General features: G+C 41.1%; 1 protein-coding gene across 1 annotated transcript in view; it reads right to left on the bottom strand.

The window, feature by feature from the left end:
- The window catches only part of LOC149456271 (uncharacterized), a 41,136-nt gene that overhangs the window by 3,012 nt on the left and 15,278 nt on the right, over positions 1–22,846 (bottom strand). The window contains exons 4-14 of the mRNA XM_089685172.1: positions 21,584–21,675; positions 17,278–17,330; positions 10,702–10,812; positions 9,108–9,241; positions 7,590–7,714; positions 6,972–7,077; positions 6,676–6,853; positions 5,618–5,675; positions 5,479–5,534; positions 1,993–2,158; positions 34–204 (exon numbers count right to left, since the gene is read on the bottom strand). Of these exons, the coding sequence (XP_089541298.1) occupies positions 34–204; positions 1,993–2,158; positions 5,479–5,534; positions 5,618–5,675; positions 6,676–6,853; positions 6,972–7,077; positions 7,590–7,714; positions 9,108–9,241; positions 10,702–10,812; positions 17,278–17,330; positions 21,584–21,675 (1,250 nt within the window). The remainder of the gene's footprint in view (positions 1–33; positions 205–1,992; positions 2,159–5,478; positions 5,535–5,617; positions 5,676–6,675; positions 6,854–6,971; positions 7,078–7,589; positions 7,715–9,107; positions 9,242–10,701; positions 10,813–17,277; positions 17,331–21,583; positions 21,676–22,846) is intronic.

The following is a 22,846-nucleotide window of genomic DNA, read 5'->3' as shown; positions in this document are numbered from 1 at the left end:
GCATCCATGGTATCTGCTTTTATGATGACTTACCGCCGTGAGGAAGACTTGTGCTTGGAGCTCTCATCCCTATCCTTTTCCCTGTGCCTTGGCTCAGCTTGGGGTTTGTCCTCTATGCTCCAGCTACGGTCATGGCTGTGCCGATGCTTACGTTCAGAGTCATAACTTCTTTCCCGGTTGTAATTCACATATCGGTCACATTCACTTGGGGGCAAATAGTAAAACTGAAATTTAAAGCAAAATTACGTAGATCTCCCCCCCCCCCCATATAACAGATTAAGTACCACTGAAGAGGCAGAGACATCAGAGAAATGTTAAAGTGTTGCTAAACCCTAAAACAAAAAACTTAATATATTGCAGCTTACCAGTCATTAGATGTGGTGGCTGCATAAGTATTCTTTTCTTAGGATCTTAACCTCTGTTTTTGCCTGGTGGTCTGGCCAGTAACGCACCTCCTGTTTTGGGTGCCTCCACTCTGAATAATGGGCACAGGGGGCACCTTTTGGACAGTATCATTGTTAGTTTGGGGGGAGGGGGGGTGTTAGTATATTTAAATCTGTTAGTACATCTAACAAATTGAAGCCAAACACCAGCTAATTCTTTATAAGCAGTTACACAAACAGTGTTTTTCCTTTTGGGATAAAGGTTTTACATCAATAAAAGCTGATCATTGTAAACTTCCCTGCAACTGTTAAATGTTTGGTCTCTTCTCTGTAACTGATACATTCTGCTGGAGAGTGTGTTCTTTTAAAAAAACAGACTAACTGGCCAGATTATCAGAAGAAAAGAAAATAAAGCCTAAAAAAGAAAAAAATGAATGGAGCCATTACATCTAAGAAATTGTAAGCTGCAATAATAAATGTTTGCTTTTGGGTTTAATACCAATTTCCCACACAAGACAAGAATATGAAGAAAAAAAAAACACTACAGGTCTACCATAGCTACACATGAAATGATGGGTTATTAATATAGCTACTGTTTTTATTCCAGTCACAAGATAAATGTCTATTGATCTAAGCAGTTACAAATTATTTCCAGCACTAGATAAACACATAGTGCCTAGCAGGGCAGGTGATAAAAATCCTTTAGTCACAGTATAACACAAACCTTAACATAATTGTATTTCAGCATTAACAGTCCACACCAATTCCATGTGAAATATGTCTTCTATGAAGGGGAATTCCATTGTACAATTAATTTGCAACAATAATGCCCAAGTCCTGAATCTCTCAACCCTCCCTTTGACTGGCCATCTCAAAAGGTCTACCAAGATCTTGGAATAGGGAAAATGTATGCTCTGTACAGGTTTTCTGAGAGACTAAATATGCAACACCATTGCAGAGAAGCCAAACCATGGCTGAATAAGGCTCTTAGGGCTATTTTCTAAGGGTGCTAAGTCATTAAGGCTTTTTTTTTTTTTTTTTTTTAATAAAAAAAGGTACTGTTTTAGGACCTCAAGTAATAAGGTTATTATGGCATCTGCACACAGTGCTTCTGTAGATGGGTCAATTCAGAGATCTCTAAACTAACATGACACTGTGAATAAGATGGTACCTCACACTCTGATATTGTGACCCTACTGGCACAAGGGGCATGATGAGCAATTGAATCTGCATGTGGGCTGAGCCTAACCAAAGCAAAATTTATGGACCGGCCCTTGACTTGGATCAAAAAGTGTACATTTCTGAAATAAGGGAGACTTCAACCATGCTGATACCAGACACATTCTGACCATAGTCCTAAAGGCATCCCTAACCTCTTGCTGTTTCATACACATTAAAATCAGCTTTTTTTGCTAGAAAATTATGTAGAACCCCAAACATTATATATTTTCTGAGCGCTGTAAAAGTGATCCTGAGACCGTAAACCTACCGAGATCGCTTTTACAAAATAGCCAGCTGCAACCATGATCTTGAAATAACCACTTGCTGACAGCGCTTAAATATGTAACCCCAAGTAAAACTTGAATTAAAACATTAGCACTTTACTCACCTCTTATAACTGCTCAGATTTAGGTTTCTTGGTCTGTCAAGTTCCCGCTCCCTTTGCCTGCGGTGCATCCAGTCATTTCCCCCAAGACCGCTGGTACCTTTGTCTACAGTTGTGATCCAGGAGGTCTGATCAGTTGAGACAGAATGGTAATTCACCACACCGTGCCCTGCAGTAATACAACAGCAACATATGATTCCATCAAGCTCTAAAAGTACCGAAGTGTCATAACTGCTGTAAAAAAATAAATTTTGACTTGCCTTTAAATTCCATGTAATACAGTACACAGGCTTGATATTCATAGATCTTGGGTTATAGAGTGGTACCTTTAGGTGATTGGACACTAGTAAATATTTTGAGAACACACTCTCTGGCTGTCCCCCTGTAACCACTCCATGAGTTCAGTTTTTTTTTTTTTTTTTTTTAAACAAGTAAAGCAGAATAACAAAAGGAACAAAGGGGAGAGAGGCCTCTGTCCTGTACTGTTCTCCAAGATATGGAAGTTACAGGCAAGTCACAATTCCTTTATCTTAAATTGCACAGTACAGGACACAGGCTTAATATTCACAGACCCTGGGACATCCCCAAGCAATGAATGAAAAGGGTGGGCAAACAGAACTGCACCTACATGCCCAATGGTAACAAGGGTCAGTGGAAGATTGCTGCTGCAAGAACCTACAATGTTCCATCCAGGACTCACTGACTGAATCCTTCATCATCAGCAAGATGTTGGGGAGGGAGATGTAGCATTGAGGAAACATTCCCATATATGGTGGCAATGTCCAGCTATAGAAGAGTACTGGAGAAAAACCTTGGTAGGAGCCTGACTAGTTTGTGGAGTTGGAATCCCATTAGATCCCCTGGCAGTGTCTTTTCCATAGTGTAGTTTTCTCAAGAGGGAAATACTAGAGTCTAGTATTTCCACGTCCATTAGATGTGGCTAAAAATAAAAGTAGAAAAATAAATAGGAAGGGACTACGGTTAGGTAGGCTAGGATAGAAGCATAATGGGGTATAGGGGTACAGTATGTTTCCTACAGAGGGAGATATGTTCAGGTTGAAAATGTCAGGGTGTAGGGCACATTCATGGGATGTGAACAGCAGATAGAACAACTAATTTTACTGAAAAGTGTTATCCTGTCCATGAGATAATCAGGCTTGCTTCTTTTAAGGCTGCAGGACTCCTGGTGCCCTCCTAGTGATTGATGTAGGCTATAGCCATGGCATTGTCTAATTGCACCCTAATGGGTGTCCCTGAAAAGGGGGGTGGGGGCTACTGATGCAGAGCCATTTTCATCACTCTGAGTTCCAGGATGTGGATTATGAGCTTGGCTTCCTTGGGTGACCATGTTCCCTGAACTCAGAGATGTGGAACACTGCTTCCCATCTGTTGTCACGTTCCATTGGTTTGATAGAAATAACTTCTCTATTGTCAAGATAGGGATGGAAATGTATCAAGTTCCCTGCTTGGCAAGGAATCATGGGGATGTGAAGAAAGGGAACGTTAAATTTCATGCCAACAATTTGTTTTGTAGGAAAAGCCGTGAATAGACTTTAAAATGAAACAGCCTCACAGAAGGCCATAAAAAGGCCCAGAACGTTTGTGGATCTCACAGAGGGATGTGTCTTTGACAACAAGATTCAAGCATAATTTTTGCTTTGGATGTGTCTAGAATGAGGCCCAAGTATTCCAGGCCAAGGTGAGGTTGGAGAGCCATTTTTTTAAAGTTGACTTATTGCCCAACAGAAAGCCTGACATATCTGAATCGTCTTTTGCAGATAGTTGGAAAGGAGAGGAGTCCATCAGAAGGTGGTCATCTAGATACCCTGTGACCTGAATGCCCCGTGTTCTTAAGAGAGCAAGAAGGGGTGAAAGTACCTTTGTAAATACTCTAGGAGCAGAGGCTAGGCCAATAGCAGTGCAACAAACTGAAGTGTTTGTCTCCTACTGCGATACAGAGAAGGCACTGGTGAGGTGAGTAAATGGGAATAAGCAGTTAGCAGCTGTAGACATACAAGATGCCTAGGTATTACTCTTAACTCAGGCGATTCCTTACCAAAACTATGGAACTTGAAGGTACTTATTTAGGGATTTAAGGTCCAGGATGGGACAAATACCCCCATTCTGTTTTGCTACCGAGAACACGTTCGAACAGAATCCTTAGAGAACATTCGCTGGATCAAGAGGGTTCAGGAAGTTCTGCAAGCCTGACTGTCCTTGAGCACATTTAGGTTCGCTTGAGAGGAAATAGAGAAAAAAAAAAAAAAATGGTGAGCGGGTAGAACTAGAAACTCTATTTTGTACCCTCCAAAAGGGGCATGAAGAGGAGGAAAATCAAGCACATCAACATTGGTGAGCATATTGTATTAAGCCATATCAGATGTTTTGGAGCCTGGGGGGTGAGAAATCTGTTGCAGTCTCCCCTAACACCACCTCTGGGTCCTCTTCATTCCCCTCAATATCTGATCCCTCTAGAGAAGGCACTTCACTTTCTGACCCCAGGTCAGATGGCAGGGGGTGGAGAACACTGAACAACCCTAATGCAGTAAAATGAAAAAATGATCTTCCAGTATAGCGCTCTCTTTGTCCACATTTTTTGATCTTCAGGAGGCATGCACACACCTTTTCCCCAGGCCACCCCGTTCCCGCCCCTTTTTCCTATTTATGAGGCTCGTCCATCGTCCTAGTATCAGTCTTGAAGAAGGAGCTCTGTGCATGCTCCGAAACACGTCATCATTCCACGCCCACATCACTTCCGGTCTGCGTTCCATCTGGACAGCGTGCGCTGCAGTGGTCATCCTGAGCTCCCTCTGCAGCTGCTGGCCAGCACAGCGGGATGCCACACAGTGTATAGAGCCCTGCACTCTGACAGATCACTAAGAGCCTGTTATCACTGCCACTTTGTAAGTGTTTTTAACTGTTCCCATTAAAGTGATTTTGGAAATACTGCAGAAGCGCCTTCCTGTCTCATCTCTTTCCTAATAGAGCTTGCTTCATACTCTCAGAAGTGCTGCCCAGTGCATGTGATCCATTCCATCACCCATTACTGGCTGTCATCTCCCCATCTACAGTCTCCTCCACAGATGCGCCCTGTGAATATCTCTGCTTTACTAGGGAGGCCTGCTGTTTTGTATTGCCCTGCTATGCAGAGCAACACAAAGCAGCATGCTGGAGCTCACAGGGGAGAGATCTGTATTGTTTACATATAGACCTCTACCCAGTCAGTGATAGTCGGCAATCACCGGGTGCCGGCGGGGAAGCTCCGGCTGGGACCTGGTGATTGACAGCTGTAGCCGCCAATGGTGATGCGGGTAGGGCACGTGCGCGCCCCCTACCTAGAAATACAAAATCACACACACGTACGTTTTGAGCAGCCCTGCAGCAGTATTTGTGCTATAATGCGGTGGTGAAGTGCTTAACTTTTACAGCAGTTCCTAAAATGGTTAGCCAACTGTAAACAATCATTGTAAAAAGATAAATATTACTCACCAGTAGTGTAATACCCATTATGAGGAGGCGGTCGATTGTTATAAGTAACAGGAGGGCTTTGGATATAAAACAAAAAACTTTCAGTATTACTACAACTACAGAGGAACAAGACAACATAAAATTACATTCTCAGACTTACCCGCTGGGTGGCGGAATATGAAGAGGAGGAGGGGGTACAAGAGGGGGAGGAGGCAATGCTGCAATAGAATAAAACAAGAAATTGTTACGGATATATTATTTATATGTACACACATACATTATATATATATATATATATATATATATATATATATATATATAATAAAACAAACATGTAATAAACAATATGTAGTTTATGACATTACCTACACCTTGAAATGATCATACTGCTGAAAAATTTGAAAAAATGTCTACAAAGCCAAATATTCTCTTATAGATATATGTAAAGAGTAAAAAACTGGTACTTTTTTCTGTTATTTGCATAATTATACTTTAGAATGCTGCATTTGGTAAGAGAACTGGGGTATAATCTTTCCCTGGTGATCAGATGTGACAGATTGGGGTAAACCACCAATAATGCAGCAGAAATCTATAATGGAACACACAAAGAATCATCTGCAGACTCAATCCACTGAGGAGTCTGGTCTCTGTATACTACATCATTTTGTCAGCTGTTAATGCCACACAGTGCACACTGAACATATTTTCCCAAAATCAAGTGGAACGGACAGCTGTGGTTCATACCATTGCAAGAGAGGTCCATATTGCAAGAGACTGTTTGGTCATTTTTAGGTGATCACTCACAAGGTAAGCTTGAATGGGGAAAACAAAATCTCCCAAATGAGTGACTGTTGAGGTAATATTTCCCACTCTCACAGAATTCTATAGAGTTTAAGAGAGGAGATCAATTGCTAATAGTTTTTGCTATGCAATTAAATTCATGATTGAGTAACCTAAAATTGCCCACAAATCTCGAACCTTAATGATAATAGTTAGCAAAGTATGGCTTCCGTGATATTATTATTAATAGCATATGGCCTCAATCCTCTGGAAGTATATCCAGTAGGTCTGATGTTGTGCAACAATAGTGTGAGTAAAATGTAAATGAAGAATTTGAATTAGAATGATGTTAAAGGCAAAATAAATGATTGTCTTTGATGAATGTACAGTATCTGATGTATGGACAAGTACTAACATGTATAGCTGCACTACAGTCACCTGGAGGATGAAGTGGTGCAGGAACCTGGGAGGGAGTAGGTGGGCGCTGGAAGAAGAGAGGTGGTGGAGGAAGTCCATTGTACACAGGAGGATGTGAAGCAATGTTTGTTGGAGGTAATAGAGGTGGAGGAGGCTGCTGATGCTGAATTATGCCATGGGGCATATGACTAGCTACCACCTTAAAAGGAGGAAGAAGAAAAAAAAAAGCCAGAAATGTACAAGATACCATTTCTACAGTATATTGTACACACATCTATAGGAATACTGACACACGTATATTTTTATGACAGTGTTACCTCAAACAAAATTTCATCTGGTTCTTGAATGTCCCATCTCCTGCCTTCAACACGAGTTATATTACAGATCTCCCCAACCACTACATCAGTGCTTCCAGTCAGATTTCTAAAAAGCAAAAATTACATGTTGTACTGTAAATAGCTAACATATGTGCAAGAAGCAATATATTTCAGTGCCTTGCTGTAGCCAATGCATGTAATGGCCTAAGAATCACTATGGCACTAGAATGAATGATGAAACAAACCCAGCCAGGTGCACACTGGCTGATGGAGATTTAATCCTCCAATTGTTCATTTCATCTTAGACACTCTGGTGCTGAAATCTGAGTGATTGAGTTCTGGGTCTGCACAATATCCATATCCAACAAGGGGGTCCCACTCTCCCTGCTGTATTAATTTATTAAATAGTCTGTAGAATGTAAGAGGGGTAGGAATACAGGAATGAGAGCACAGAGAACTTACTGTTGGAATTCCCAGGGAATATAAGCAGTTGGTCCAGATTCCACCAATACGTAGAAACTTTTTTTTTTTTTTTGACTGGACATACCCTTCAACCTCTCCTGTGAATATTGGCCCTCTTTGTTTTGGTTAATATAATTTATATGAAAAAATATTCACCCATTCTGGGAGGTTTCAGACATTGCTTTTCCTTCTTTACAACCCAGATTATTAAACTGCATTTCTGTGTCTTCAAAGCCTCCTTCTCTTCCTCTGTCTGCATTACCCGTTCTGCCTTGCTGCACCTGTTTTGCAAAATGCAAAGTATATTTTATACAAAAAAAGTCTCAGCAATCAATGAAAGTCTGACAGAAAGTGTCAACAGGACACATATGGTACTCATCACACAGCAGGGTGTGCCAAGATATGCAGATGCAAAAAAAAACTTATAAAATGATATGGCTCTGAAACAGTTCCATGGCAGACTGGGAATTCCGTATTCAAAAGTATATACTCAAAATTAGAGCAATGACACCTAGTATCCAGCATGTTAAGGAAATAAAAGGGATAATAAAGCTGTATTTAAGACAAATATAAAAGAATTACACCATGTAATTCAGTTGTGTATTCTTCTAAAACTTATTTTATGTACAGTATTTTTAAATATAACAAATATTGATACCTGAATCCTTCTTGATATTGGCCTCTTGCCATATCTGGAACAGCAACATTTAGGCTGCCTATAGCAGAGATTTTTTTTTTCCCCAGCAAGTTGGGAATAAAAACTGACCCAATTCCCCCACCATCCACACAGTTGAGTTCGATGGGGGGGAAAGCCTCCCCACTGAACTATTGTATTCTGACCGCAGGGAAACTTCCTATAGGCTGCAGTGCTCATTGAGTGGAAATTTTCCAATAGGACATTTGTACAGAAATCAATTAGTAGATTAAATTCTGTCCAACCACATTGCCCATAGATGGATTGAAATATGTCTGGTCACTGAACTGGCTGAATTCTGATTCATGTATGACCAGCTTTAAACTTGAAGAAGAAAGGGCAACACTGAGTCAAATCAGGCACTGCTACACTAACAGGCAGTGGGTTACTACTCCTTCAATACCCAATACTATTGGCAGGAAGATCCCCGTATTCTCTAAGAGAAAGGAGCGTCACCCTCCCAGCTTTCTAGCTTAAGTATAGGAATTGTAAAAGTGGCTGGATGGAATTGATAATTCTTTGAGATTTACCATCATCACTGAAACTGATAGAAAAAACAAACAAACACAAAACCCGCAAAAAAGTGTGGGTTGTCTTCAGAAAGGACAATACACCCCGCCCCCTCCCCCAATGATCCGAGTGCCACCAAGAAATTCCATTATTTTGCAGGGATTTTTTCTCACTTCCTGTTTTGGCTATGAGAGAGGAAGAAAAGGTTAACTCCCCAATGGGACATGGGTGGCAAAAAATAAAATGACAGAGGTTATGGCCCTCCATCAAAAAAAAAAAAAAAAAGGTTTTGGCTATAGTTAATCTTTACATTTCAGCATGCATTAAAGTAGAAGTATGGCTATTCAGACAAGCTATACATATTTGAGCAATGTCAGTTAAATATTCCAAAGTTCATCATGCAATCTTTCTTTCTGCCATAGTTATCATCCAGTAAAGGAGATCCTTCATTTTATACTTGATTATTATACCATTATTTTATTCTCCTTGCTGTTTGTATAATAAACACTGTCCAGTCCCAGCTGAAGTCTTCTTTGTTTCTCGCAATACACTTTCCAGGTTGCTTCATTAAATCCATAGTTGAAGTAATCAGAAATGTCAGCACCTATTAATGAACAAGTAACACATAATATTCCAAAAAGTACATCTGCAATAACATTCATTCAAGTTATTTGTGCCTAGTAGCATAAAAGTGTACTTTAGTGGGTGCACAGCAGTACAGCTTGGGTAGAGTTCTGATTCGCAGTACTGAAATTACCTGAAAAAACAACTGAAAGTTTTTAGTATCAACAGTGTGAGCTCTGTGGCTTTGATCGTGCCTACGTGACTAGCTCGTATTCTTACCGCTGACATTCACAGCTATATTTCTCAAATGAGGAAAATAGGATTTTTTACGTTACATCTTTGGGTATGAACAAAAGCTACAGAGTAAAATGATACCCCGACATCTAAATAGCTGAATATAATTACATTCTGGTACTCATACTTATTTATATTCCAGAATATACTGCTATCCTCCTGATGAAGACTCCTTAGGAGTTGAAACGTGTTGAGTTTGCAAGTTTCCATCTGAAGACTATAATAGATGGAACTCAATGCACATAACCATTGATGTATTTGTTTGTTTTTCAGTTTTTTGTATGATTGTTTTTTAAAATCTGAATAAAACTAAGCATTTTAATCAATATATTCTTTTTCATGGGTGGTACCTATAATGTTCTATTCCCTTGCCTTCCAGTCTAGTTTTGAAAACCCACCATAAACCAGATCCTAGAGTATACAGGGATCCACACCCAGCAAAGATGCTGCTCTTGGCATGTCAGTGTCAACTTTTTGTACAAAATGCAACTTGATTGTTATGCTAATGATAAAAGATTTTCTACTACAAGCAGAGTGATGCATGCTATTACATGCAACACAGCCCATGGACTGTACAGTCCATGAGCCAGGAGACTACAGATGAAGTGGACCTTTCCCTCCACATATACTGTATCTTTAAGTCAAAACAGAAAGTGGAAGAAAATCTCAAAGAGCAAGAAATCACCCTCTTAGACAGTCATCAGAGAGCAGGTGTTCCTCTTGAGAGACTTCCCTTGTTCTGGTGACAACTCACCCACTTTCTATTCTGATGACAATGGTAACCAGGACAAATAGGTAAATCTCCCCAGTGGGGACACAGACAACCCTTCCTATATCCAAGACGAATAAATAACTGCATTTACATATGTTGTAATCACTTTTAATAATTAATATTTTGCTTTTACTATGTTGTAAACTAGCAACTGTTTAAGATGATACCTCTTTATTATACAAGACAGTGCAAGCATACAACCTCTGTCCTTGGCAGTTCATCATCTCTAAATCTGCTACGAATTATTATTTTACATCAAATTTCTCCCTCACACCCCCACATCACCCTAGAGCCCCCCCTTTTACCTCAGAAGCCCCCATCACATCAGGGTTGCTAGTGGGCTGGATGTGGCTTGGGACAATAGCTTGAAGACCCCTGATAAACAATAAAAATATTCAGAAATCTTGGAGAAATGCACTCCATTTATTGAATACCTGGCTTTCTCCAAGGTTTTTCTTCAAAAGACTCCAAATCCACCTCAAGAACTGGGACTCCGTTAATGCAACCTGGAGCAGCAAAATCTATTCCTCTTGGTGGCAGTTTACCTGCAGTAAAGATTTTTTGCCAAAGTTTAATTTCTCCAATGTGAAGAAACATGCTGTTTATTCATCTTATACATTCGTGCAGGGCTGTATACAATGCTAATGCTTGTGTGGATGCACGTTCCTGTAGCTCTCAGTCATCTTCTCTGTCCTGCTCAGGTGTTGGAACACACAGACGTCAGCTTTTTAAACTAGTAAATGTATAAAGCCAACTTTCAGTATGTCCATGCAAAGCTTACGGAACGCTTCATGCAGCTCTCTCGAAGCCTTAAACTGGTTGTGTGTAGCATGCTCAATGTCCACAACTAAACAAACATCAAACTATACAGGCCATGTACCCTACACCATATATTTCTGTCGCTACTCCCTGGTACTATTAGGCAATTCCCAGAAGTAAAAATAACAGCCAGGAGCTGTTGTGTAACAATAGACAGTCTGACAGTGTTTATAAACATTGTTCACACAAGAATTAGAGAAATACAGAGTAACATTGTTTTTTTTGTATGCACGGTTTCATTTGTCCGTGGTGGCGATAGGCAAATCTACCCGGGTTCAATTCACCAAAGGTTTGCGATTCTTGTTGCAAAATAAACTCAAAAAGAACACAGAAAGCCAGGCACTGCAATTGGGGACATCTACAAATGGAAACATTTTTACAAAATATGGTACAATGGAGGGAGGGTCTTTTCACGTGACTTAAAGGGCAACATTAAACACACATAAATCCTTTATATAATTTGCTTGAGGGATGCCTTAAGCCAGGGGTGTGAAACTGCAGCTCTCCAGCTGTTGCTGAACCACAAATCCCATGAGCCATTGCAAGGCTGACAGTTACAAGCATGACTCCCATAGGCAGAGACATGATGGGGCTTGTAGTTCCTCAACAGCTGGAGGGCTGCCAGTTTGACACCTGTGCCTTAAGCTGTACTACAGAAGTTAAAATGCCTTGAAGTGGCATTACAGAACATTATGATTTTCATGGACAGCGTACAAGTGTTTGGTGGTTCAATTCACATTTTTTCATTTACAATTAGCTTGACTTCCATACAGCAACATCCCAATCTGATTAATTTCAATTTGAATTAAAAAGGCTTTTCTCGCGTTGCTTTGGCAGTGGTAATAGACCAGCTTTGCTCTGCATACAGAACCTGGCCACAGTTCACTGTGGCTGTCCCTATTCTTGCTAGTGCATAACTGACCTGTTACTGACCAATTTGTATGAAGAATTTTAAAGTGGAAGTAAAGGCAAAAGCTACTCTCAGCCACATTCTAAGTCCACTCTATCTAGCCCTGTAAAGAAAAAAAAAATCACTATACTTACCTGCTCTGCAGCCACTCCGGTCCAGTCTCATGCTGAGCCGTCAGAGGTGGCTTCAGTGTGTGGAACGGCAGCCAACAGAAGCCCCATAGTAACTCTATGGGTGATGCCACATCCTGGCATTTCCCAGCCATCGTCAGCTGTCTCCTGCACACAGAGTGTGCTGGTGGAGACTGCAGAACAAGTATAGCAATTTTTTCTTAACAGTGGCAGATAGATTTGGCTTAGAATGTGGCTGACAGGTTTAGAGTTAGCTAGGTTTTGCCTTTACTTTTACGTATTAAAAGACTGTTGATACAGCAGTTAAAATTAGCCAGCAGCAGGACATTAATAAGGGAGAATTGGCCAAAGCATACTACAGAAAGAGTATGAAAAGTTGCTTTACCACAAGCACTGTAGATGAAACGAAAGAGTAGAAATGACCAGTAGCAGGGCAGTTTTATTCAGGGCTAAGAAGTCAAATGTACTAGACACAAAGGGGTATATTTTGAAACATTTGCTGTGCAAAGGTCATAAATAATCTCTTTAATTTGTCTAATATGTTTATTTCCTATGATCATTAGCACCATCTTGTGGCAATAATGTGGATTCCTAAATTAGGTTTTTCAGGAAAATACCACCTTATGGCCATGAAGTGGAGTTTGTTAGCTCTCACGTGGATGCAAGGAGCAGGCTAGACACTGAGCCATGAGGAGCAAACGGGCAAAAGACCTACGCAACAAGGTAATGGAGCTTTATAAAAGATGGAAAGGGATATAAAAAGATATCCAAAGCCTTGAATATGCCAGTCAATGCTAATCAATCACTTATTAAGAAGTGATATCTTAGTAGACTAAAAAAAGATTGCAGCTACAACTACTAGAAGAATTTGAGATACAAAGAAAAAAACCCACAGGTAACCGCAGGAGAAATACAGCCTACTCTGCAAAAAAAAGACAGCGTGGTTGTGTTAAGGAGCACAATATGACGATACTTGAACAAAAATTAGCTGCATGGTGGAGTTGCCAGAAAGAAGGCTACACTGCACTAATGCCACAAAAAAAAAAAAGCCTGGTTACATTATGCCCAACATCTTGACATCTTGCCTCACAGCTTCTGGCATACTAGTCTGGAGAGATGAGACCAAAATAGAGCTTTATGGTCACAACCATAAGCACTATGTCTGGAGAGGGGTCAACAAGGTCTGTAGTGACAAGAAAATCATCCCCTCTGTGAAGCATTGTGGTGGAGGGATGGGAGTTCTAATGGCATGGAGAATCTTGTGAAAATTGTTGGCAGGATGAATGCAGCATGGTTACAGCAGAAAAAGGTGAAGGTTCATCAAGCCACTCTGGGAAGATCCCAAACGTGTGGTTCATGCAAGTTGACCAAAGACCTGAAGGCCAAGGCGAATGGGCCACTATACCACCTGCAAGAAATCAGGGCCTCAGACAACCATTACAAAAGATTGCATGCAGTCACTGATGCTAAAGGGGGCAATAGACAGTATTAAAAACTAAGACTATGCAGACTTTTGAACAGAGGTCATTTTATTGGTTTACTTGTTGCATGGTTTTGTTTTATGATTGTGCCATTCTGTTATGACCTATAGTTCAATAGGACTCTCATAAGAAATGTGTTTTGCCTGCTCACTCACGTTTTCTTTAAAAATAGTACATACTGAATATTACCAATTCTCCATGGGTATGACAACTTTGAGCACAATTGTATGTCTATGGCCATATTTAGAAAGGTTTCAGTGACAGATTAGGACTGGAGACATGCTACAGGTGTGGTTGGAGACTAGTTATATGCTGCAGGAGACTGAGACATGCTATATGGACACAGCTAGAAATCACTGTCCTTATAAGCCCCTTTGCAAATCAATGGTTTTTCTGTTGGCTGCTGGGACCAAAAGAAAACAATAAGTGCCAAGGGGCCGCAAGATGGGTACCAGGGGTCTAGGAAATACAAAACAATACCATATCTTTTACAGGACAATATTTTTGAAATTACTAATATAAGAACATTCCAAATTTATTTAAAAAACAAACCCACACACAAATTTGAGACATGACATCTTCTCAAGCTTCAAAAATAATTTTGATGCCAGAAGTCCTAATATTTAACTCTAAACCAGATTTAGGACGGATTCATACCTTTTCCTCTTTGAATGGGGGTTGCAATTTGGGAACCAAAATCCTTAGCAATGTTCAGGATTTCTTACTCTGAATAAAATTTACACTCCATTCCCTCTAAAAATGGGAAACCTTTGCTGGCAAAATTTTTCTAACAGTATTTTTCTTTTACATTGTCCCTTGGCTACATACTTGCTCCCTGGTTGCCCTAGAGCCGAGATAGAGTTTCACGTCTCATCGGCAGCCCCATCCATTCTTCCAGAGCACAGGCCATACTTTCCACCCCACTCTTTTTCTGACCTGCTCTTTTCCTCAGTTTCCTCTATTTTGTATTAATACTGGTGCCCACGATGACACATATACACCCCACACATTCATGGATAATTGTAGTTCTTTCATCTGCCAAAATGTACACCAAGTTGTTAAATGAGAAATATTTTTTTTTTTATTCTCCTGTTGTATATAATAAAATGGTGAAACAATGAAAGTATATTAAAAAAATTACCTTTGTTATTAAAAGATCAGCTTCCTGCCCGAACAAACTCTTCTAAAATATCCTTAAGCTACATGAAAGCCTCAACATTACACAGGAATATGCAGAAAGATGTAATCAAATGTTGCCAAGTATGAAGCAATTTAAACGGATATATACATAGCACCTCTATAAAGTAGTAATTTACACAGTGGAGACAGGTTTGAAGAAAACAATTCTATTACACCCAGTGTTCCTTAGACTATTTCGTAATCCTAAAACTCCTTTAAACTGCAGAACTTGGAGACTGGGGGTAGAGCCAAGTTGCTGTTAAAGTGTTACCAAACCCACAACAGTAAAATCAGCCTGAATATGCAGTAAAGCGTGCTTGTTATACTCATGAATATGCAGTAAAGCATGCTTGTTATACTCATGTGGTGCCTTAGGGGTTATTCTTCTGCATTATGTAAAAAGGCCATTTGATCCTGTTTTGTCTGCCCCTCCTCTTGTTCAAATGTCCCAGTCTTATCTCCTGATAAGACAAACTGAACTAGTAGCCCTTCTGCACATGCTTAGTTTAGTGTGTATTGCTAGAGTTTTTTGTTTCCTTGGGAGAGTGCAGAGTGGATAAAAGTCAAAGATTACAAAAAAAACAAAAAAATGATTTTTTTTTTATGTAAAATCGGATTTTTTTGATTTTTATCAAATTTATTTTAATAAAATGAGTTTGGAGTAAAAAAAAAACAAATCTATCTAAAAGATAGTTTTCTATTTAAGATGCATTAATATTTTAGTTTATTCAGCATGAAAAAGAGCTTAGTTATGTAGCATGAGGCTGTATTTTCTGCAATATTTAAATTTTTGGTAAACTCATTCAATGAATGCAAGCTGAGAACATGCACTGCATTGATGCATTCACACAATTTCACAGCAACCATGAGGAAAAAAAATATGGAATAGAAGAACTTGAGTAGTTCTCCAGCTATGTGTGATTAACCTATTAATCTAAAATCGGTTCGGCTATCGCTGTTTTACTAGCCTGACAGCTTATTATTCTAAAAAGGAAACCTTCATTTGGTTTGCAAATATTAAAGATTCTAAATACCAGCAACATTTAATTGGATTCCTTACATTTAAAGAGCACCTGTCATTTTAGATCCATCATGGCAGCGCCTGTTAGTGGGCATCCACTCACCTGCTGCCATCACATCCCTCACCTTGTGTCACTGCTGCATCACCAGATGTCCCATTAAAGTGAATCAACAGTGGGTCAGAGGGGGAGCCGCTGCGGGACAGAGATTAAAGTTGCTCTTTAAAAATTATGATTTAATACAAATCAAATCCACCCTGGGAAAGTGCATGTAATCAGCACAGGGCCAATCAGCACTGTCCAAACAGAAGTCAGGGGTTTTGCATCTTCCTAGAGCAGTGGTCGGCAAGCCGCGGCTCGCGAGCCACATGCGGCTCTTTACATATTTTAATGCGGCTCTTCTGTGTGCCGGGCGCTCGCTCCCCTCCCCTCCCTCCTCTCCCTCCTCTCGGGCGGCCGCTCCCCTCCCCTCCCTCCTCTCGGGTGGCCGAGGACTCTGCAGCTAGCCCAGCAATGATTGGCCAGTCTCGCTGCCACTCACATCCTGATAGCTAGTGATTGGCTGTCAGGATGTGTGTAGGCGGGGCAGCGTGATGAACGTGAGGGGAGCTAGGCTCCTCTCACAGTCCGCCCTGAAGACCGGAACGGCGCGGGGAGCACGGCGAGAGGAACGCGCGGAGCAAAGGTAAGTGAATTGACACAGGAGGGACTTGACTTACTACTTGCTACTTACTTACTACTACTATATGAGGGATGAATTAATATGGGGGATGAATTAATATGGGGGATGAATTACTATGGGGGATGAATTACTATATGGGGGATGAATTACTATATGGGGGATGAATTACTATATGGGGGATGAATTACCATAGGGGGGATGAATTACCATAGGGGGGATGAATTACCATAGGGGGGATGAATTACCATAGGGGGGATGAATTACTATATGGGGGATGAATTACTATATGGGGGATGAATTACTATATGGGGGATGAATTACTATAAAAACTTATTGAAACTAAAAACAGTGTACCATCCTATGTATTTTCAGTTTTAAAAATGTGGCTCTCAAAATAAATTTCAATCGTGGTTTTGGCGAGATTTGGCTCAGTTGAAAAAAAAGGTTGCCCACCACTGTCCTAGAGCAAAAAGAAAACTCCTCCTACAAGCTTTAACCAGTGCTCTGCTGGACACTGATAGAAGTCACAAGACTGCTCTAGCTTCTGATGAGAAAAACTATTTAGCAGTTTATATTTACTAAAATAATTGCATTTCCATGTTGTGTGTACTGTGGGAGACCAGATAGAGTGAATGCGGGGTCCTGGGTTTAGTAACAATTTAAACAGCAGTTGTTAGAGGAAAAAACGCCTTTCACAGCTCTGAATGAAAAAGTAACAAATCAGTAACAGAACCTTTTTCTAATGAACTGCATTAAAAAGGATTGGCGTAAACAAGGGAAATATTTTACCAGCTGCTCCATATCCTCTGTTCCCTTTGACATTTTGGGTTCCCACAGATTCCCTGAAAAAGAAAAAGAACTCAAATTACTTCAAAGAAGTTACAGGCGTTGGGACAAACTATACAACACTGCAGGGAGTGCTTTACAACATGAAGCTTTTATTTAAAGTGGTAGTAAACTTAAGGCTTACCTGTAGGTAAAATGAATATCATGGTTTTGGAGATATTCACTTGTTTGGCAGCTGGTGACATCAGCAGCCTATACACTCTGAAGGCACACTCATGCCATCCCTTCAGAGCTCTGTGATGCAGCCGTGACTCCAGTACACAGGCACGAGAGTGATGCCATCACAGCTCGGAGCCCAGAAACCCTGAAGGAAGACTGGGTGAAGATGAAAGCCCTGGCAGCGGTGACAACGGTTTAAGGCAAATATTGTATACTGTGCTAGTATGCGATGCTATTGTTTCACTCTGCAGGGGGACCAGACTTTTGTTTTTTTTATGACTTTACTACCGCTTTAAATTTCTGATAGTATTTAGATACATTTAGCTGTATTTGTTCTTACAGCAGTAAGAAAAAAAAAAAAAAAAAGGTTTTTGCATATTTTCCGAAAGAATTACAGGTGAACACCCTACACCAGGGGTGCTTAACCTTTTGAAGAGTGAGGGCCACATAAGTGATTTGGTAACCAATTGCACACAATGAAACTGTTCGAAATTTAGAATTTTGTATTTTAAATAGCATAATGAATACTTTCCTTCTGTAGCTGCTAGATTTCGGTGGGAGAGAGAGGAGAAGCTGGCTTTCAGTGGTTGCAGGATAATGGGGAGGATCGGTCCCTGTATGTGCCGCCTCTCCTGTCCAAGTGTAGAATACAATGTGACAGGGAGGTCGCACAGGCTCCCTGGAGCATAGGGCATGGTCGCAACACTAGTGGTGGGGGGTGTGGTAAAAACACTTCTCAACGATGGGGTTTTACCACTCCCGCTAACTGCAAATATAAATGAACCTTTACTGTCCTGCGCCCCCTATAAGGCTACTTTCACACTGATGAGCTTCTATTATATCTTGCAGGTGTGGTGCACTTTCAGAAAGCACATCAAACTCGCAGGATATAATAGAAGTCTATGGCTCAGTGCAGCTAACCCAGAAGAAAGCCATAGGTGCACTGTGCTGCATTTCCAAATCAGTGTAAAAGCAGCCTAATAGTTATTAACCCCTTTTATAGGTGCCAATATGCCCATTGCAAAAGCGCAGTATATGTGATGTTTAATACACGGACCTCCTTTTCCTCTTCAAAGTTTCTGCTGGCATTGCTCTCCAGGCTGCTAGAAAGCTGAAGTGCACTTGGTATCACTCCACCTGGGATAGGAGCCAGCACTATAGCGGAAGCATTGGCTTAGGAAGTTCCTGCTCCCTCCACGGTCACCTGCTTCCTCCGCTGCTGGTGCTGAGTCAGTGCAGTCTGATGCTCTGGGATAGCGGGTCAGTAAGCCCAGATCACAATCAATGGGTTTCTGACCCTGGGTATGCGCTTCCCTGGTTTGAGGTCGCAGACCGCATCAGAGGGGTCTGGGGGCTACAGGTTGAACAACCCTGCTCTACACCCAATATCCTACACCCACCACCCTGGTCCCTGGTTCTCAATATACTCCATGGGCAATGAACTGTCAATGCCCACACAGCCGATGCAATGGCCCAGGGATTTGAAATCTTCTCCCTATTCTCTCAGCAGCGCTTCTTGGACAGATCAGAGGTGTCCCAGTACACTGCAGAGAGAAGAGGAAGAAAAGCAGGGGGTAGAAAGGGTTGACAGTATAAGTTTATCCTTTCATCTTTTACTGAAAAACATGAACGGACACAAACCCTTTTGCTGCACACCCATTTAAAAACATCATTGTAGGCCTGGAGGTTAGCCAACCCCCCCAAACTTGATATATTTTCTGACAGCAAAGACGCTGGAGAATAAAAAAAATTGGGGTAGTTAAAATTTGTGACACAATATTATCGCTAATTTTTAGAAAAAATAAAAATACAAAAGTTATGAAAAGAAGGTAATTTTAGAGCATACAAATGTAATACTCAATTGCCCAAAGGTAAAATGTAAAAGTTGAGGTTGCGCACCAACATTTCAAGCCTTAAAATTGTGTGTGCACGTGAATCTGTGATACACTTTAGTACCTAACGTGATGTGTCAAATAATATAGGGATAATGGGCCTAGAATTGTAGCTTTTCCTCTGGAGTGCCCCCGAGGTGTGCGTTACATGGATATGTGCATGTATGTGGGGGCGGGACAGGCTTAATTTTTTTTTGGGGGGGGGGGGGGGGGGGGAGTTTGCCTTTCCTACCAACAATGCCCACTATGTGGGTCCCAGGCCCACAAATGGGACAAAAGAGCCCATTCTGAGGATCCACTAAAGCGAACAAGCGGCTGTACAGCCACTTGATCACTTTTATCTGTAAGCCAAAAGACAGCCTGTGAGCTATACACAGCCAGAGTCTGCTGCCACCAAGGCATGCCATGTCAGTAAAATGCGCCGGGAGGCAGGGTGGGGTCTAGGGTCATGTATCCGCCTGTCACAGGGGTCACATGATTGAAAAGCTCCCAATTAGGACCTTTCCATGAGGCACCGGGAAATTCGCTGGCAGCGTGCAGGGCTGTTTTAATGTTAGAGACTGAATATTTGGGACGGATCATAGCATACTTGTCATTTTTGCTTTTGTAAAACAAATTTGCCAAAGCTGCAGAATCTAGATCAGTGGTCCCCAAACTGAAATCTGCAGGCCAGATGAAGCCCTTTGCTTGCCTTTATCCAGCCCTTAGGGAACCGTTCCTTCCACGGATACTATTCTACCTCCTGACACATACAATGGAGCATAATTTTTCCCACCGACACCAATATTGGGCAATGTTCCTCCTCCTACTGACCATAGGCTTGATGTCTTTTTTTTTTTAATCCCACTGACTACAACGCCTGAGACATGGTCTCCTCGCATTGATGCTGGAGCAATTTTTACTCCCAGTGGCCACACTGAAGTACAGTAAACTGCCCCTTTGTTTACAAAGTTTGGAGACCTCTTCTCTAGATTTTATCATTCACATGAAGTTGATCTATGAAATATTACACTCAGTGGCAAGTGGTTTCTTATTTAATCCTTTGTGAATGGATTTTTTTTTTTATATGTGGTTCTACAGTCTTAAGGATTTTTACCTTAATGCATTCTTTACATTGAGGTAGAAACCCTTCTGCGCTGTAGGATCCCTCTCTTACCCCCTTATACTTACCTGAGCCTAATGTCGATCCAGATCTGTGCCTGAGAGCAGCGGCTCTCTCCTTCCTCAGAAGGCAGATTGATAGCAGCGGGAGCCATTGGCTACTGTTGCTGTCAATCAATTTCTGTGATGAGGAATCGTGGGGTGGGGCCGAAATGTGTTTTCTATGTTAATAGATGCAGGCAGCATGGCTCAGGATTGTGCTCGCAGGTGTGCTACAATAGGAAATAGCTTTCTATGGTGTCACACCAAGAAGAGGAGGAGCCAGTGAGGGACCCATGTAGAGGAGGATCTGGGATGGTCTGTGCAATTGTATGACATAGGGCAAGTAGGCATAACACATTTGCTATTTTAAAAATAAAAAAATAAAAAGTTTACAAATCACTTTAAGCTAAAGCTGGCCATTCACTTTTATTCAGCCTGCAGGCTGAATGAAAAGAAAATGACCGGATTCCTCCTTCCCTGCTATACATAGTGGATGGATGAAACCCCAGATGTGCTTCTTTTATTCTGATAGTCACTGCAGGCGGCAGTCAGAATACACTAGCTGCAGCTGTGTTGAATTGGACACTGCCTCTGCTTGGCTGAAAATGTTTTGTCTGGTTCCTGAACTTAAAAAAAAAAAAAAAAGAAAATTGGAGGATGTTGGGGAGGAGGGGGCTGACAGGGCCATCCTTGCAGGGAATTTTGGCTGATTCATCAGGAACCATCCAAACTTCACAAAGTTTGTTAGTTGGCAATAACTCTAATTTTTGTTATTTACAGTGGGTCTGAGAACCAACACACAATTCTACATTCCTAAGTCTCTTCTGCAAGGTTAATTCATGTTCTAACGGTAAGGAGCATTTTACATTTGGACTTTTAAAGCTGTATTGAGGTTACCAATAAGGCCAATGAACAGGAAAAATAAGAACTCAATTCTGGGGGCAAGACAGCCTCTCATCCATGTAGTAAGATTTTTGTGTACACCATGTTGTATATCATCTCAATGAATATTAACAATTATAGCCTATTCTATGGAGGAAGTAAAAGCAATATACATGCAGGATGGATGAATATCACCGATTGTAACCTCCACATCATCGCTGTCAGTGTCGCTGTCCTCTTCATCATCGCTGAAGCTCTGAGTGACCTGTACAGAATATGGAGTTTGTATGTCAGTATTTAAAGTTCTGCCAGGCATACTGAAAGCCGGTATGGGCCAGGGCACACAAACTTACTGGATGTCCCTAACCCCCACTTTCATTTGTTTTGTAATATACTGGCGCAATGATTGTATAAATAAATTCATTTTTTCCTAACCTGGTAATAAATTGTCCTACATCAAAAAACTAACCAGGAAATCAATGTAATCCTAACTCATGAAAATGTTCTCATGCCTTTTAATGTTCAATGTATCTTTTTCATAGATCATAGTTTATTTACCTCTCTTATCTCATCACACCCACTTCAATCTCAAAGATTCTCAGTAGTTTATATCATTTATGACATTCATTGAGTTTTTTTTTTTCCACCAGCCAGTGCAGCCAAGCTGGCAAAGTGGTCTTCAGGCCTAGAGACAAGACTAAGCAGAAGCAGCATGACGGCAGCCAACACATCCAAACCGTCCCTCCAGCATACAGCAAATGGCAAGATTGTTCTATGCATATTTGTTACTGTGTGGGCAAAGACACTGAAGGCTTCCTGTGATGCGATAGAAACATTTTTTGCATCTCGCTTTTCATGTGTGCCTATATTAGCTGGGCCTGGTCTTTTTCAAAGGCTCTAAACCAGAGATCTCCAAACTGCAGCCATTTGCTTGCTTTTATCTGGCCCTTGGGGCATTATTTCATCTACTGTTACCAACAATTGGGTATAATTCCCCCCCACTTATACCAATGAAGGGGGCACAACTCAATCCAATGACACCAGCAATGGGACAAAATTCTTCCCAGTGATACAATTGACAGGGTCCAGTGACATAAATGATGGGGCACAATTCATCCCAGTGACACAAATGTTGGGGTCCAATGACATCAATGATGGGGCACAATTCATCCCAGTGACACAAATGTTAGGGTCCAATGACATCAATGATGGGGCACAATTCCTCCCAGTGACACAAATGATAGGGTCCAATGAAATCAATATTGAGGCACAATTCCTCCCAATAACACCAAACAATGGGGCATTATTTTTTTTCCCACGGACATCGGGACCTTTTCTACGTCCACTGGCCACAGTCCAGCCCTCGTTGAGTCTGCAGGACAGTATACTGGCTCCTTTTTTTTTTACAAAGTTTGGAACCCCTGCCCTAGACTATT

The sequence above is a fragment of the Staurois parvus genome, unplaced genomic scaffold, assembly GCF_062004578.1.
Source record: "Staurois parvus isolate SC_StPar_1 unplaced genomic scaffold, SC_StPar_1.0 ptg000365l, whole genome shotgun sequence".
Lineage (NCBI taxonomy): Eukaryota > Metazoa > Chordata > Amphibia > Anura > Ranidae > Staurois > Staurois parvus.
Note: the sequence above shows the minus strand (reverse complement) of the source record. Positions and strands in the feature narration are given on the sequence as shown.